The 17,748-nt window shown below is 41.1% G+C and overlaps 1 protein-coding gene across 10 annotated transcripts in view; it reads right to left on the bottom strand.

Annotated features, from left to right (window-relative positions):
* The window catches only part of lrch3 (leucine-rich repeats and calponin homology (CH) domain containing 3), an 87,448-nt gene extending 71,308 nt beyond the window's left edge, over positions 1-16,140 (bottom strand). For 5 of the 10 annotated variants that reach the window (XM_055879332.1, XM_055879333.1, XM_055879336.1 and 2 more), the window contains exon 1: positions 15,815-16,140. In XM_055879332.1, the coding sequence (XP_055735307.1) occupies positions 15,815-16,058 (244 nt within the window). In that variant the 5' untranslated portion in view covers positions 16,059-16,140. Of the gene's footprint in view, positions 1-1,286; positions 3,486-15,814 lie in introns of those variants that run through there. The other 5 variants (XM_055879334.1, XM_055879338.1, XM_055879339.1 and 2 more) reach the window with 2 other exon arrangements.
* Positions 16,141-17,748: the final 1,608 nt, after the last annotated feature.

Genomic DNA, 17,748 nt, shown 5'->3' with positions numbered 1-17,748 from the left:
TTCTATTACCAACTATGTAAAAATAACCTACATAAAGCCAACCAATAAAAACATTGCAGCCTGCAGGTAGATAAATACACTGATGAAAATAAGTACACTATAATTCACATTGGTTGCTGACATGCCATGTGTAACCAACTTGAAACATTGTATCAACTGTGTCCAGCTAAAGCTCCTGCTAGCAAACATGGAATATTGCATAAAATATTCTTGGCCCTCAGTTTTGTGAGCTTTAGCTTTAGACACAGCTGTAGTCTATTTGTGAAAGTAATCAGGTATTTTATATAGTTTCCACTTGATCAGAGCATTACATTTTTCCCTTTCATGGCGAGTGGTTATCTAAAGGGAGAGATCTGGAAATATTTTTCAAATACATTGAGGAACTATTGTCACTGAATGGATTCTAAAAACAGGACGGTTTACTTTGATTGAGGTGAAGAAAACATTACTTTGAGAAGCTCCACAGCTCAGTGGTGGTGAGTTAAGACAAATCAGACATCCACAAATGGGCACATTTATAGGCCTACATTTGCTCGCTGGCCAGGTAGCCTAGGCCTACTCCTATATGCGTCATCAGATGCGCGTTCTTACTCAACATTGACAGGAACGCTCCAAACAAAATAATGAATATATTGACAAAACTCAAATGTAATAAAATAACCAAAACTTGTTTCTCACAAGTGTAGCATATAGGTTGTGAGCTCTCCAAACGTGTCCACTCTGACAATGGAAATTGTAAACTACTAATATTAATATCATTAACATACATTTCCATAACCAAAAACATTGTAGATTAGAAATTAAGAGTATGTAGGCTACTACTGGTGATATAATGTATGTAATGGGGAATTGATAGACTAACCAAAGGCCAAACAATTCACACAATTAAGTTATGAAACAATGAATGTGCGTGAAATTGCAGGAGTGCATTCTGAAGAGAGACGTGCCTTGTGCATCTTAGCCACACTCCCCTTCCTCTTGGACCGAGGCCTCAATGGATTAGTCTACTGAGACAGGTGCAAATCAGACTGGTGTCTCGTGACCCATGAAATAAAATCATCTATCAGCGGCTGCTCGACAATTTTTTGATGTTGAGCAATTGGTCAAGCAAAATGGATAAAAGGGTTTGGTGGCAGTACCAGGAACACCGGCATCTAGTGGGCAACATTTGGCACTTTCATAGTAATTTATGGTAAAGAATTTCTCTGAACGGGGAAAAAACATTAAAGGTTGAAGAAGCAATACTCCAAGCAGCAGCTCCAAACTAATTGTCCGACAGAATTCACCTGGCGATTTGTTCAACGGCTGCCCTGGCTTGTCTCCCCGTCTGGTACAGGTACCCCCACCACACTCCTGAGCTTTCGCTCGCCTCCAGCACACAGGCACTGTTGAGGCAGGTGACTCTGAATTAATAATGGAAAGCTGCAAATCGTTTAAAAAAAAAACTTGCACATTTTGCTATTTGTCTCATGACTCCTGTATGCTTTGTTGACTTTGAACGGCAATCTTTACCAAGGATCATCTCTTTGTTGACTGTTGCTTGGTGTTAACGTCACCCATCAGCACCAGCCTGTACCCTACCTGCCCTAAGCTCTCTCCAGGCCCCTTACACTAAGACTGAATTTGTCCTGCACGGTGACCTAAACAGGGACATGCTTAAACCACCTGACCAAATCCTAAAGCAATGGGACTCCCTAAATCTTTCTCAGATTATTACCAATCCCACAAGGTATAACTCCAAACACCCAGAAAACGCTACTCTCCTCGATGTTATCCTCACAAATAATCCTGATAGGTATCAGTCTGGTGTTCAATGTAATCACCTTTGTAATCACTGTTTTACAGCCTGTGTTCGTAATGGCTGCTCAGTGAAATGATCTGTCCTGATTTGTCATACACGTTTGCTAAAAAAAAACTTTAATGAGCAAGCCTTCCTTCATGACCTGGCCTCTGTAAAATGGTATAGAATCAGTTTGATCCCCTCTGTCAAAGACGCTTGGACCTTCTTTTTTGATATTTTCAGTGGTATTGTTAACAAACACGCCCCCATAAAGAAAATGAGATTTAAAAAACAGGTTCAGCCCCTGGTTCGACCGTGATCTTGCAGAGTTACTCCACCTCGAATTGCATTTGGCAAAAGGCTCGGAACACGCATACTCAGGCTGACTGGCTCACGTTCAGGCAAATGAGAAATAAGTGTACTCGGGCTATCCGGAAGGCCAAAGTTAGTTAGTTTAAAGAGCAGTTCTCTCTCTGTATATCTATCCCCAAGAAGTTCTGGAAAACGGTTAACGACCTGGAGAATAAACCCTCCTCATAACTGCCCATGTCCCTTACAGTTGATGATGGGGTTGTTACTGACAAGAAGCACATGGCTGAGCTCTTTAATCACCACTTCATTAAGTCAGGATTCCTACTTGACTCCGCCATGCCTCCTTGCCCGTCCAACATTTCCTCATCTCCCACCCCTTTTAATGTGACTATCCCCAGTGCTTCTCCATATTTTTCCCTTGCCCAAGCTACAAAGTTTCTCCCTGCAGGCAGTCACTGAGTCCGAGGTGCTAAAGGAGCTCCTTAACTTCTTGAGAATACAGGGGGTGCTGTTTTCGCATTAGCATAATTTCCTCTACAGATTAAACTGCCTCTTATTCAATTATTGCTCTTACTATATGCATATAATTAATACCATTGGATAGAAAACAATCTATAGTTTCTAAAACCGTTTCAATTTTGTCTCTGAGTGAAACAGAAGTCATTTGACAGCACTTTCCCTGACCAAGAAGAAGAATGCAAGATGTGTATGCTCGCTTCAACGCTCTGCCTATATATGGTCACGCCACCTATGACCCGAAACACACTTCATTCGTCTTCCTCTGGGTGTCAAGAGGACGTCAGAGGAGAATTTTTTTGTTTATCTTGTACTGACGTGAAATAAGACCTATTTCTTTGGCGTGACCGACAACTTCCGGTTCTCTGAATCGCGCGATTTGTAGGTGTGATTGTCTTCTGTTTTGCTGCCGTTACGGATGAAAACTATCTCCGTCTCGAAGTTTGTTTGATACATGTGACCATATCATCTTAATGTATGTTTTTTCAATATAGTTTAATCAGACTATTTAAATTTTTTTGGGAGTTTTGCCGTGTTCCGTTCTGTGACTTTTTTTTTTTACTTTGGCCAGTCGACCAGTACATATGCTAAATGAAGAGGGAAAGTTGCCATTATGAATGGATTGAACGACTCATCAGGACTAAGGACACCTTGATCAACATTCTGATGAAAGATCAGCAATAGTAAGACCCAATTTACGATGTTATTTCATATATCTGTCGTGCATGTGAACTGGTCGGGGGCGCCCAGCTGGTTCTGGCTGGCGTGGCTATGCTAATTTAGCGCTACATTTTGTTTTCGCTATAAAACATTTAATAAATCAGAAATATTGTTTGGATTCACCAGATGTTGGGCTTTCAATATCTGTACGCTGTGTATTTTTTCTGAAATGTTTTAAGACAAGTAATTAGTTATATGACGTTGGTCTCTGTAATTGTTCTGGCTGCGTCGGCACTATTTCAGATTGCAGCTGCAATGTAGAACTGTGATTTATACCTGAAAAATTCACATTTAACCTGTTGGGGATGGGGGCGCTGTTTAGACTATTTATGCTAATTGGGTAATTTTTGAAACGGCTTCCCACAAAATCCTTGATCGTACAATATGCATATTATTATTATTATTGGATAGAAAACAGTCTATAGTTTCTATAGGAGTTGAAATTTTGTCTCTAAGTGGAACAGAGCCCATTCTACAGCAATTTCCCTGACATGGGTTCAGATTTCAGAAATGTTGGCCACTGTTCTGAAGTCAGTTAAAACGGCACTGATATTGCTATGACTATACGGACACTTCTTACGTCTTCCCCTGGATGCCTTTACGTGATGACGATTCCAATGGGGTCGATTGCGCGTTCACAGGCCCTACAAATGAAAAAACCCTGAAGCTAGTCATTCTTTTGGAGCTGCGTCATGCGCCTAGAGGACACCGGCCCGCTCCTGTTCCAAGCATTAGTGAAGGGGGTAATATTACTCGGGTCATGTTTCTACTCGTTATGGGAGTTAAAAACATCATAAGGTAGTTAATTTAAAGCGTTTTATAGCAATTTATATCCGTTTAGTGCGATTTTGGGACATTTATTTTTGCAACGATGTGAATAGTTGGGCACGCTTTTCAGTTCATCCCGAACGCAGTAGGCATTTCCACATGGCAAGAGGACAGCTTTCCACCAAAAGACGATTGCTCTCAAGAAAGGATCCTTTGCCCAAGATACTGATGGAAGAACAGCTCAAGGTAGGACATTCTTATGATAAATCGTGTTTCTGTCGAAACATTTTAGTGGCTTAGGACGCCATGTTTTATGACGTAGCTTCGCTAGGCGCAAACTGTATTGAAAAGTAAGGATAAATTAAAAAATGTTATTCCGCAATTGTATTAAGAATTAAATTGTCTATCAATCCCTGTCCACCCTATATTTTTTAGTCACGTTTATGAGTATTTATGTATAAGAGTAGATCACTGTCTAAGTGGCGCAAGGACTTTTTCTGACCAGCTTGTCTACATTTCACATTGTCTAACCATGATTTTGGTGGCTAAATATAAACATTTGCGATCAAACTCTATATGGAATGTGTAATATGATGTTACAGGAGTGTCATCGGAAGAATTCTGAGAAGGTTAGTGAAAAAATTAATATATTTGGGCGATGTTGACGTTATCGCTCACTTTGGCTAGAATCAATGCTGGGCTGCTATGTGCTACGCTAATATAACGATTTATTGTGTTTTCGCTGTAAGACACTTAGAAAATCTGAAATATTGTCTGTATTCACAGGATCTGTGTCTTTCGATTCGTGTATGCTGTGTATTTTTACGAAATGTTTGATGATTAGTAAGTAGGTAAACACGTTGCTCTATGTAGTTTTTCTATTCCATTTGTGACGGTGGGTGCAATTGTAACCTATGCCATCTACCTGAAATATGCACTTTTTTCTAACAAAACCTATCCCATACCATAAATATGTTATCAGACTGTCATCTGATGAGTTTTTTTGTTGGTTAGGGGCTATAAATATCTTAGTTTAGTCGAATTGGTGATGGCTACTGGTGTTGGTGGACAAATAAAAGATGGTGGATTATGCTAATGTGTTTTTAGGTAATAGATGTACATCTTTACATATTGTGTCTTCCCTGTAAAACATTTTAAAAATCGGACAAGTTGACTGGATTCACAAGATCTGTGTCTTTCATTAGCTGTATTGGACTTTAATGTGTGAAAGTTAAATATTTAAAAAAAATCTTTTTTTTGAATTTCGCGGCACTGGTTTTTCAGTGGGGGGGGGGGGACAGGTTAAATAAAAAAAAACTATGCTATACCATAAATATGTTATCAGACTGTCATCTTATGAAGTTGTTTCTTGGTTAGTGGCTATATATATTTTTATTTAGTCGAATTAGTGATAGCTACTGACGCAGGAAAAAACGGTTGGAGTAAAAAAATGGTGTCTTTTGCTAACGTGTTTAGCTAATAGATTTACATATTGTGTCTTCCCTGTAAAACATTATAAAAATCTGAAATGGTGGCTTTATTCACAGGATCTGTATCTTTCATTAGGTGTCTTGGACTTGTGATTTAATGATATTTAGATGCTACTATTTAATTGTGACGCTATGCTAGCGATGCTAATCAGTGGGGGGGGGGGGGGGTGCTCCCGGACCCGGGGTAGGTGCTCGGTAGAGGTTAAACTTGACCCAAAAAAAACAGCCGGGTCAGATGGTTTAGACCCTTTTTTCTTTAAGGTTGCTGCTCCCTATAATCACCAAGGCTATCTCCAACCTTTTTAATCGGTCTCTCCTCTCTGGGGAGGCAGCCACGGTTAGTCCTTTATTTAAAGGGGAAGATCAAGCTGATCCTAACTGTTATAGGCCCCTTGCCCTATTTATCAATAATCAACTGACTGGCTTTCTTGATGTCTATAGTATTCTCTCTGGTATGCAATCTGGTTTCCGCTCAGGTTATGGATGTGTCACTGCAACCTTGAAGGTCCTCAATGATGTCACCATTGCCCTTGATTCTAAGCAATGTTATTCTGCTATTTCTATTGACTTGATACGGTAGGAGTATTGGGGTCTTTGGCCTGGTTTGTTAACTACCTCAGAGTGCAGTGTATGAAGTCAGAACATCTGCTGTCTCAGCCACTGCCTGTCACCAAGGGTGTACCCCAAGGCTTGATCCTAGGCTCCACGCTCTTCTCAATTTACATCAACAAAGCTCAGGCAGAATCAAATTGTATTGGTCACATACACATGGTTAGCGAAATGCTCGTGCTTCTAGTTCCGACAGTGCAGCAATATCTAACAATTCCACAACAACTACCTAATACACACAGCTCTAAGTAAACGAATGGGATAAGAAGATTAATACATGGATGAGCAATGACAGAGCGGCATAGGCAAGATGCAATAGACGGTATAAAATACAGTATATACATATGAGATGTGTAATGCAAGATATGTAAACATTATTAAACTAAACATTATTAAAAAGTGGCCAATGTTTTCAAGTCTGTACGTAGGCAGCAGCCTCTCGGTGTTAGTGATAGCTGTTTTTTTATTTTTTTATCCCCTTTTCTCCCCAATTTTCGTGGTATCTAATCGCTAGTAATTACTATCTTGTCTCATCGCTACAACTCCCGTACGGGCTCGGGAGAGACGAAGGTCGAAAGTCATGCGTCCTCCGAAGCACAACCCAACCAAGCCGCACTGCTTCTTTAACAGAGCGCGCCTCCAACCCGGAAGCCAGCCGCACCAATGTGTCGGAGGAAACACCGTGCACCTGGCCCCCTTGGTTAGCACGCACTGCGCCCAGCCCGCCACAGGAGTCGCTGGAGCGCGATGAGACAAGGAAATCCCTACCGGCCAAACCCTCCCTTACCCGGACGACGCTAGCCCAATTGTGCGTCGCCCCACGGACCTCCCGGTCGCGGCCGGCTGCGACAGAGCCTGGGGGCGAACCCAGAGACTCTGGTGGCGCAGTTAGCACTGCGATGCAGTGCTCTAGACCACTGTGCCACCCGGGAGGCCCTAGTGATAGCTGTTTAACAGTATGATGGTCTTGAGACTGAAAAACAGCTTCTGTCTCATGGTCCCAGCTTTGATAGACCTGTACTGACCTCACCTTCTGGATGGTAGCGGAGTGAACAGGCAGTGGCTTTGGTGGTTGTTCTCCTTGAGGATCTTTTGGCCTTCCTGTGACATCGACTGCTGTAGGTGTCCTGGATGCGTTGTGCAGACCGCACCACCCTCTGGAGTAGAGGTCGACCGATTAATCGGAATGGCCGATTAATTAGGGCTGATTTCAAGTTTTTTTAACAATCGGTGATCGTCATTTTTGGACACCGATCATGGCTGATTACATTGCACTCCACGAGACTGTGTGGCAGGCTGACTACCTGTTATGCGAGTGCAGCAAGGAGCCAAGCTAAGGTGCTAGCTAGCATTAAACTTATCTTATAAAAAACAATCAATCTTAACATAATCACTAGTTAAACTAGTAATATCATCAACCATGTGTAGTTATCTAGCTTGTCCTGCGTTGCATATAATCGATGCGGTGCCTGTTAATTTATCATTGAATCATAGCCTACTTCGCCAAACGGGTGATTTAACAAGCGCTTTTGCGAAAAAAGCGCCTTTCTTAAAATCAATACACAAGTATATATTTTCAAACCTGCATATTTAGTTAATATAGCCTGCTAACATTATTTTCACTAGAGAAATTGTGTCACTTCCCTTGCGTTCTGTGCAACAGAGTCAGGGTATATGCAGCAGTTTGGGCCGCCTGACTCGTTGCAAACTGAAGACTATTTCTTCCGAACAAAGACAGCCTACTTCGCCAAACGGGGGATGAGTTAACCTTTCACGGGTCTCTACCCCGGGTCCGGGAGCACCCCCCACCCCCCCACACTGAGTAGCATCGCTAGCATAGCGTCACAATTAAATAGTAGCATCTAAATATCATTAAATCACAAGTCCAAGACAACTAATGAAAGATACAGATCTTGTGAATAAAGCCACCATTTCAGATTTTTTTAATGTTTTACAGGGAAGACAAAATATGTAAATCTATTAGCTAACCACGTTAGCAAAAGACACCATTTTTCTTTGTCCACCATTTTCTCTCAACACCAGTAGCTATCACCAATTCGGCCAAATAAAGATATTGATAGCCACTAACCAAGAAAAAACCTCCTCAGATGACAGTCTGATAACATATTTATGGTATAGGATAGGTTTTGTTAGAAAAATGTGCATATTTCAGGTATAAATCATAGTTTACAATTGCACCCACCATCACAACTCGACTAGAAAAAATACAGAGCAACGTGTATTACCTAATTACTAATCATAAAACATTTCTTAAAAATACACAACTCACAGCAATGGAAAGACACAGATCTTGTGAATTCAGACAACATTTCAGATTTTCTAAGTGTCTTACAGCGAAAACACAATAAATCGTTATATTAGCATACCACATGTGCAAACGTTACCAGAGCATTGATTCTAGCCAAAGAGAGCGATAACGTAATCATCGCCAAAATGTATTAATTTTTTCACTAACCTTCTCAGAATTCTTCAGATGACACTCCTGTAACATCATATTACAACATACATATAGAGTTTGTTCGAAAATGTGCATATTTAGCCACCAAAATCATGGTTAGACAATGAGAAAAGTAGCCCAGCTGGTCAGAAAATGTCGTGCGCCATATTAGACAGTGATCTAGTCTTATGCATAAATACTCATAAACTTGACTAAAAAATACAGGGTGGACAGCGATTGATAGACAATTTAATTCTTAATACAATCGCTGAATTACATTTTTTAAATTATCCTTACTTTTCAATACAGGTTGTGCCAAGCGAAGCTACACCTAACAAAATGGCGGCATAAGCGTTTCACATTTTTCGTCAGAAACACGATTTATCATCATAAATTGTTCTTACTTTGAGCTGTTCTTCCATCAGAATCTTGGGCAATGAATCCTTTCTTGGGTCTAATCGTCTTTTGGTCGAAAGCTGTCCTCTTGCCATGTGGAAATGCCCACTAACGTTCGGCATGAACTGGAAACGTGCCCAGCGGTTCAAAGTGTCTCAGAAAGAAATGCCTCAAAATCGCACTAAACGGATATAAATTGCTATAAAACGGTTCAAATTAACTACCTTATGATGTTGTTAACACCTATAACGAGTAAAAACATGACCGGAGAAATATTACTGGCTAAACAAAAGGTTGGAAGGAGGCGAGTCCGACGTCCTTCGTGCGTCAGGCGCAGGCAGCCAAAGGAAGTTACTTCCGGTATTTGGTGATTTATAGAGGCACTGATTGCACAATCGACTCCATTCAAAGCGTCATCACGTACTGACATCCAGGGGAAGACGTAAGAAGTGTCTGTTTCTCCATAGCATGTACAGGGACCTTTAAACTGACTCCAGATCAGGGGCCAAGATGTCTGAAATCTGACTCCCTATCATGAAAAGTGCTGTAGAAGGAGTTCTGTTTCACTCAGAGACAAAATTCCAACGGCTATAAAAACTAGAGTGTTTTCTATCCAATAATAATAATAATATGCATATTGTACGAGCAAGAATTGAGTACTAGGCAGTTTAATCTGTAGAGCAAATTATGCTAATGCGAAACAGCACCCCCTATATTCGCAAGAAGTTAACAAAAGCCCATTTGCGAAAAAAGCACAATCATTGCACGAATGTACCTAATCATAAACATCGATGCCTTTCTTAAAATCAATCCACAGAAGTGATGTTAGCAGGCAATATTAAACTAGGGAAATTGTGTCACTTCTCTTGCGTTCATTGTATGCAGAGTCGGGGTACATATTGCACTTTTACTTTCTTCTCCAACACTTTGTTTTTGCATTATTTAAACCAAATTGAACATTTTTCATTATTTGAGGCTAAATTGATTTGATTGATGTATTATATTAAGTTAAAATAAGTGTTCATTCAGTATTGTAGTAATTGTCATTATTACAACAACAAAAAATATATATATTTTTTTTTGTTCATTTATTATTATTTTTTATATATATATATATATTTTTTTTTTTTAATTGGCTGATTAATCGGTATCGGCTTTTTTTGGTCCTCCAATAAATCGGTATCGGCATTGAAAAATCATAAATCGGTCGACCTCTACTCTGGAGAGCCTTGCAGTTGCTGTACCAAGCGGTGATACAGCCCGACAGGATGCTCTCAATTGTGCATCTGTAAAAGATGAGGGTTTTAGGTGACAAGTCTTCTTCACCACGCTGTCTGTGTGGGTGGACCATTTCAGTTTTTCAGTGATGTGTACGCTGAGAAACTTTCCACCTTCTCTACTGCTGTCCCGTCAATGTGGATAGGGGGGTGCTCCCTCTGCTATTTCCTGAAACCCACGATCAGCTCCTTTGTTTTGTCGACGTTGATTGAGACGTTGTTTTCCTGACACCACACTCCGAGTGCCCTCACCTTCTCCCTGTAGGCTGTCTCATCGTTGTTGGTAATCAAGCCTACTACTGTTGTGTCATCTGCAAACTTGATGATTGAGTTGGAGGCGTGCATGGCCACACAGTCATGGGTGAACAAGGAGTACTGGAGGGCACTGAGAACGCACCCATGAGTAACAGCAGGGTGGAGATGTTGTTTCCTAACTTTACCACCTGGGGGAGCCCTGCAAGGAAGTCCAGGACCCAATTGCACAGGGTGGGGTTGAGACCCAGGGCCACAAGCTTAATGATGAGCTTGGGCAGGGTACTATGGTGTTGAATGCTGAGCTATAGTCAATGAAGAGCATTTTTACATCGGTATTCCTCTTGTCCAGATGGGATAGGGCAGTGTGCAGTGTGATGGCGATTGCATCGTCTGTGGACCTATTGGGGCGGTAAGCAAATTGAAGTGGGTCTAGGGTGACAGGTAAGGTGGAGGTGATTTGATCCTTGACTAGCCTCTCAAAGCAATTCATGATGACAAATGAGATTTCTTGGGAACAGGAACGATGGTGGCCATCTTGAAGCATGTGGGGACAGCAGACTGGGATAGGGAGAGATTGAATATGTCTGTAAACACACCAGCCAGCTGGTGGATTTGTGAACTGAAGACGCGAACAAAAAGGAGGTATTTGGACAAAAATTATGGACTTTATCGAACAAAACAAACATTTATTGTGGAACTGGGATTCCTGGGAGTGCATTCTGATGAAGATCATCAAAGGTAAGTGAATATTGATAATGCTATTTCTGACTTCTGTCGACTCCACAACATGGCGGGTACCTGTATGGCTTGTTTTGTGTCAGCGCCGTACTCAGATTATTGCATGGTGTGCTTTTTCCGTAAAGTTTTTTTGAAATCTGACACAGCGGTTGCATTAAGAAGTTTATCTAAAGTTCATGGATAACACTTGTATCTTTTATTATGAGTATTTCTGTAAATTGATGTGGCTCTCTCCAAAATCACCGGATGTTTGAGGCAAAACATTACTTAACATAAGGCGCCAATGTAAACTAAGATTTTTGGATATAAATATGAACTTTATCGAACAAAACATACATCTATTGTGTAACATGAAGTCCTATGAGTGTCATCTGATGAAGATCAAAGGTTAGTGATTAATTTTATCTCTATTTCGGACTCTTTTTGTGACTCCTCTCTTTGGCTGGAAAAATGGCTGTGTTTATCTGTGACTAGGTACTGACCTAACATAATCAGATGGTGTGCTTTCGTCGTAAAGCCTTTTTGAAATCGCACACTGGTTGGATTAACAACAAGTTTATCTTTAAAATTGTGTAAAATACTTGTATGTTTGAGGAATTTTAATTATGAGATTTCTGTTGTTTGAATGTGGCGCCCTGCACTTTCACTGGCTGTTGTCATATCGATCCTGTTAATGGGATTTGAACCATAAGAATTAAGCAGCATGGCTAACACAGCATTCTGCAGCGATACGCCATCCCATCTGGTTTGCGCTATGTGGGACTATCATTTGTTTTTCATCAGGACAATGACCCAAAACACACCTCCAGGTTGTGTGAGGGCTATTCGACAAAGAAGGAGAGTGATGGTGCAGCATCAGATGACCTGGCCTCCACAATCACCCGACCTCAACCCAATTGAGATGGTTTGGGATGAGTTGGACCGTAGAGAGAAGGAGAAGCAGCCAACAAGTGCTCAGCATATGTGGGAACTCATTCAAGACTGTTGGAAAAGCATTCCAGGTGAAACTGGTTGAGAGAACGCCAAGAGTGTGCAAAGCTATCATCAAAGCAAAGGGTGGCTACTTTGAAAAATCTCAAATAGATAATATATTTTGATATGTTTAACACTTTTGGTTACTACATGATTCCATGTGTGTTATTTCATAGTTTGGATGTCTTCACTATTATTCTACAATGTAGGAAATAGTAAAAAATAAAGAAAAACCCTTGAATGAGTAGCTGTGTCTAAACTTTTGACTGGTACTGAAGGTTCTATTTGACTCAACATTCAATGACGTACACTAAATCACAGCTGGCCTGGTACATTGCTTATTGCCTCCATTCGGGATTCACTGTTTCAGTTTCAATGACTCAATATATTGGACAAAAACGGATTAATGTAATTAAGCCTGGGAATATCAATTCAATCTGACTAGCAAGGGAAATGATCACAAGTCAGTCATAACGTGGCTAATAGGCTAGCATATCTATTTATGTAGCAAGCTAAGAACACAGAGCCATTCTGAGGCTGGTAACTAATGAACTTATCTCTGGGTCTTCCTTTCCTGTAGTGGTCCTCATGAGAGCCAGCTTCATCATAGTGCTTGATGGTTCTTGCGACTGCACTTGAAGAAACGTTCAAAGTTCTTGAAATGTTCCATATTGACTGACCTTTATGTCTTTAAGTAATGATGTACTATTGTTTCTCGTTGCTTATTTGAGCTGTTCTTGCCATACTATGGACATGGTATTTTACCAAATAAGGCTATCTTCTGTTTACCACCCCGACCTTGTCACAACACAACTGATTGGCTCAAAAGCATTAAGGAAAGAAATTCCACAAATAAACAAGACACAACTGTTAATTGAAATGCATTTCAGGTGACTAATTCATGAAGATGGTTGAGAGAATACCAAGTGTACAATGCTGTCAAAGGGTGGCTACTTTGAGGAATCTCAAATATAATATATTTTGATATGTTTAACACTTTTTTGGTTACTACATGATTCCATATGTGTTATTTCATAGTTTTGATGTCTTCCCTATTATTCTATAATGTAGGAAATAGTACAAATAAAGAAAAACTCTGGAATGAGTAGGTGTATTCAAACTTTTAACTGGTTCTGTAGCTACTAGGAAGATGTCATGTCATTGGAGTGGGCAAGTAATTGAATTCTCCCCCTCATATAGTTTTTCTGTGGCTATACACAGCTAGAGATTTAAATGTAATTTGGTTAGCTATCAAGAACTCGAAAGACATATCCTGTTAGCTAGCGTCTCTTGTGTTTGCAAATTCACTCTGGCTATCTAGCTCGCTACTCCAATTTCAGAGCACAGAATAACTGATGAATTTAAAAACGTGCAACACCCGCTGAATATGACCGGTGTCAGTAAACGTAGGCAAAAAAAAGTAATATTTTGTCATGAACTCTCTCAATAACATGTAAACAGCCTAACCAACTCTGCTAGGGCGAGTAAAATGGTCAGAGTGAGATTTCTCTCATTTGTGTCTGGAAGTAGCTAGCTAGCAAGCTAGCCAACTGGCTTGGGTGCGACAAGCATGCATTCGCAGGCAAGCTGGAGAAGGGCGAGTAGGCTACAATTCCACATCGTTCATCAGTGAAATGTTGAAGGACAACTAGCTGAAAAAGTTTGAAAAGATTTATCTGATGTTACTTCGTTAGATTTTAGCACACCTTGCTCTGGCTAGTATTCATTTTTGATCTAGTTGATGTACATAACTGAGGGAGAGAGCCTGCCTTTTCATGGTTGTTTGTTCAAAAGGACTGTAAAGTTGTCAAATGTAAGAGGACTCCCCTGGTATTTGCAGAAATCCATTCAGGTGTATTTTGTGGCGAATGCATTCTAATGATCTAAAGTCACGCTGTTGCAAATGCCTGTAAACACACAGTCCAGTTTAAAGTGAATGATCCCAGGCCTGTGGCAAATGGCTTGTTTGCATAAAGGCCTACTATAGCCTTGATAGACTCCAGTGCTGAACCAGAGAGATGTTTTTATTCTGTTTTATTTACTGCAGTGTATATTCATTGTCCAAAAGCAAGGCTGCTTTCCCACTCTATATTGCTATATAATTTTCACAAAATGTCTTAGTATAGGTAATTCCCAAACATTGCAAGAATTTATGAAAACGTGATAATGACCATATCAAAGTGCTCCCTTGTCAGAAAATATATATTTATAAATATATTTTTTAAGTGTCATATTATTCTTGGTGTGTATATGAACAGATTTTAATAAGATTAAGTTGATAAAATAATGTCAGTTCCACTTTAATTACCCTAAAGCCACCTGGCCCATGGATATAATTGAGGGAACTTCGGGTTGAGTCAACCCCTGCAAGTGTGTGTGGGCTAGGGGTCTGTGTAAGGGTCCTGGGGAGAGAAAAAAAAACCTCATAAGAGGTTAATTATTGCATTCATTATGCCTATAGGAACCTGAAAAAAATAACGTGAAATAGATAAAGGGGAAAACTATATAAGCCAGAAATACTGGTATGGCATGAGCCATCCAAATTATACATGTCATGTGTGTGTTTAGTGGCCGTTAGTGACAGTCTGGAGTGAGTTCAGGAATGTGCGACATCGTGTCAAAGCCCAACCCCAGGCCCTCAAATGACTGTCCACCGCACGAGCTGTGAGGGACGATGCAGTGCACCATGCCAAAGATGAACATCGTATCACAAACAAGAACAAATAGTTCCCCGTATTCCCTCATTTTCTGTGCCACGAGTTAACTGCAAAAACAGGTAATGGTGTCTAAACTGGTTCTTGATAAGAGTCCTTGCACATTCCATGAGGGTGCAAATCTGTCAATTCTCGCGCCACGTATTATAACGTTTTGAGTGCGTCTGGGAATGTATTTTCAGCAGACACATGCACATATTATAACTACTTACATCCATATGAAAACATGAGCTGACGAAAGTTAGGCTGGCAATAACTTAGGTAACTAACTAGCATTAACTATCCATCCATCAAATACCTAACGTTATGGTCTAGCTAGCCAGTTATCTAATTTAAGGTTGCCGCTAACGTTAGCTAGCTGAGAAACTCTCCAACTTAACAGGAGCATTGTTATATAGCGACATACTTAATACTTTAGCTAGTTGGGCGATACTTTGCTAACTTCCCAAAGCAAATAGTAAGCTAACTGTAACTAAATTAGCTAATTAGTTTGCTAGCAGCCAAAACAAGCAACATCGTTCATCAGAAAATGTACTCTCATTCACACTAGTGTTTACCAACTCTGCTCAGTCTGGAGACGTCTGGACGCTCGCTCGCTGGCTGGCTAACGTCAGCTAGCTTGCTAATGTTGGCCGGACAGTGTCGTGACATTAGCTAGCAGGCTCACTTGGTAGCTACTCCAAGTCAAAACAAGTTTATTTTTCGAGTCTATGCTGGCTAGTTAGATACCCACAGCCATCGTTGAAGTGTCTGGGTTTATTATAAACATGTCCATCTATTCTACTGCGCGAGCTTCGATCCACACTCACCGGCCCGAGTTGTGTCTGTGAGGTCGTGGTTGGCGACGCTCCTCGGGAACTCCTTCAGTTTCCTGCCGCTGAGGTTGAGACAACCAGTTGCCGAGGCTTCGTCTAATGCCCTGTCCAGAGACCGATTCCAAGACGCAGGGCCCGGTGCCCCTACTCCATTGCCGGGAGCCCCTACCACTCCAGAATTACCGACCGCAAAAGTCGGTCCAGTGTTCTCCGCAGACAACAACACCGAAGCCGCCATTACACACCTAGCTAACTCCCACCGATTCTCCCTACCCTGCCGCCGCTAGGTTGATAGTACGCAAGCGCAGAATGTGAGGGCAGACTGAAGCGTCGTAGAAGGGAGAGGCTAGTTTGGGAATTGGCCATGCGCAGTGATAATACAAATGTAAGCTCTCACTCCTCCCCATCCCATCCATACTTTCAAAGTAATGATATATGAATGACATCATCTACCCTTGGTGTGACGTTCCTGACTGATTTGGATTTTACTCTCACAATCATCTTGTGTGAATGTTACTTACTCAATATAGAATTTGCTCAACAGGTATCAGTCAGTGCTCAAATGATCAATGAGAATAACCACAATTAGACAACGTTTACAAAGTTAATAAAAAACAAGGCAACAGTAAACACGTTGTCCCCCACGAATGACGCAGCACCCCCGTTGGGCCACTCAGTGTACATTTGTAAATGATGGATCTCTGACAAGACTCATCATTCACCCAAGTTTAGTCAAAATCAGGCCAATGGTGTCTGAGATATTTCGTAGGTTAGCTAGACTCATCCCTGAGCATGTTAGCCAAATTTCTTCACTCTGTGCCCATGCGCCACCATGTGGTCCATATGAATCTTCTTGTTGAGTCTTGACAGTGTTTGCAACATGTGCACCACATTTTGTTACAATATGAATATCCTTGACTGATTTGTGCCAGACCATGCCCATGTGAATTATTATTGGTCAACAGTAAACATGTTAACCCCCACGAATGATGTTGTTTTAGGTACAAGTCTGGAAAATATTGTGTTTTGAGAGACCTTTGTCCATAGATGTCTTCAGAAAGTATTAATTCATACCCCTGACTTGTTCCACATTTTGTTGTGTTTTACCACCTAAATTCAAAATGGATTAAATATACACTGCTCAAAAAAATAAAGGGAACACTTAAACAACACAATGTAACTCCAAGTCAATCACACTTCTGTGAAATCAAACTGTCCACTTAGGAAGCAACACTGATTGACAATAAATTTCACATGCTGTTGTGCAAATGGAATACATTACATTACATTAAAGTCATTTAGCAGACGCTCTTATCCAGAGCGACTTACAAATTGGTGCATTCACCTTATGATATCCAGTGGAACAACCACTTTACAATAGTGCATCTAACTCTTTTAAGGGGGGGGGGGGGGGGGGGGGTTAGAAGGATTACTTTATCCTATCCTAGGTATTCCTTAAAGAGGTGGGGTTTCAGGTGTCTCCGGAAGGTGGTGATTGACTCCGCTGACCTGGCGTACGTGGAATAGACAACAGGTGGAAATTATAGGCAATTAGCAAGACACCCCCAATAAAGGAGTGGATCTGCAGTTGGTGACCACAGACCACTTCTCAGTTCCTATGCTTCCTGGCTGATGTTTTGGTCACTTTTGAATGCTGGCGGTGCTTTCACTCTAGTGGTAGCATGAGACGGAGTCTACAACCCACACAAGTGGCTCAGGTAGTGCAGTTCATCCAGGATGGCAGATCAATGCGAGCTGTGGCAAAAAGGTTTGTTGTGTCTGTCAGCGTAGTGTTCAGAGCATGGAGGCGCTACCAGGAGACAGGCCAGTACATCAGGAGACGTGGAGGAGGCCAACAACCCAGCAGCAGGACCGCTACCTCCGACCTTTGTGCAAGAAGGAGCAGGAGGAGCACTGCCAGAGCCCTG

This window comes from Salvelinus fontinalis, chromosome 24 (genome assembly GCF_029448725.1).
Source record: "Salvelinus fontinalis isolate EN_2023a chromosome 24, ASM2944872v1, whole genome shotgun sequence".
NCBI lineage: Eukaryota > Metazoa > Chordata > Actinopteri > Salmoniformes > Salmonidae > Salvelinus > Salvelinus fontinalis.
Note: the sequence above shows the minus strand (reverse complement) of the source record. Positions and strands in the feature narration are given on the sequence as shown.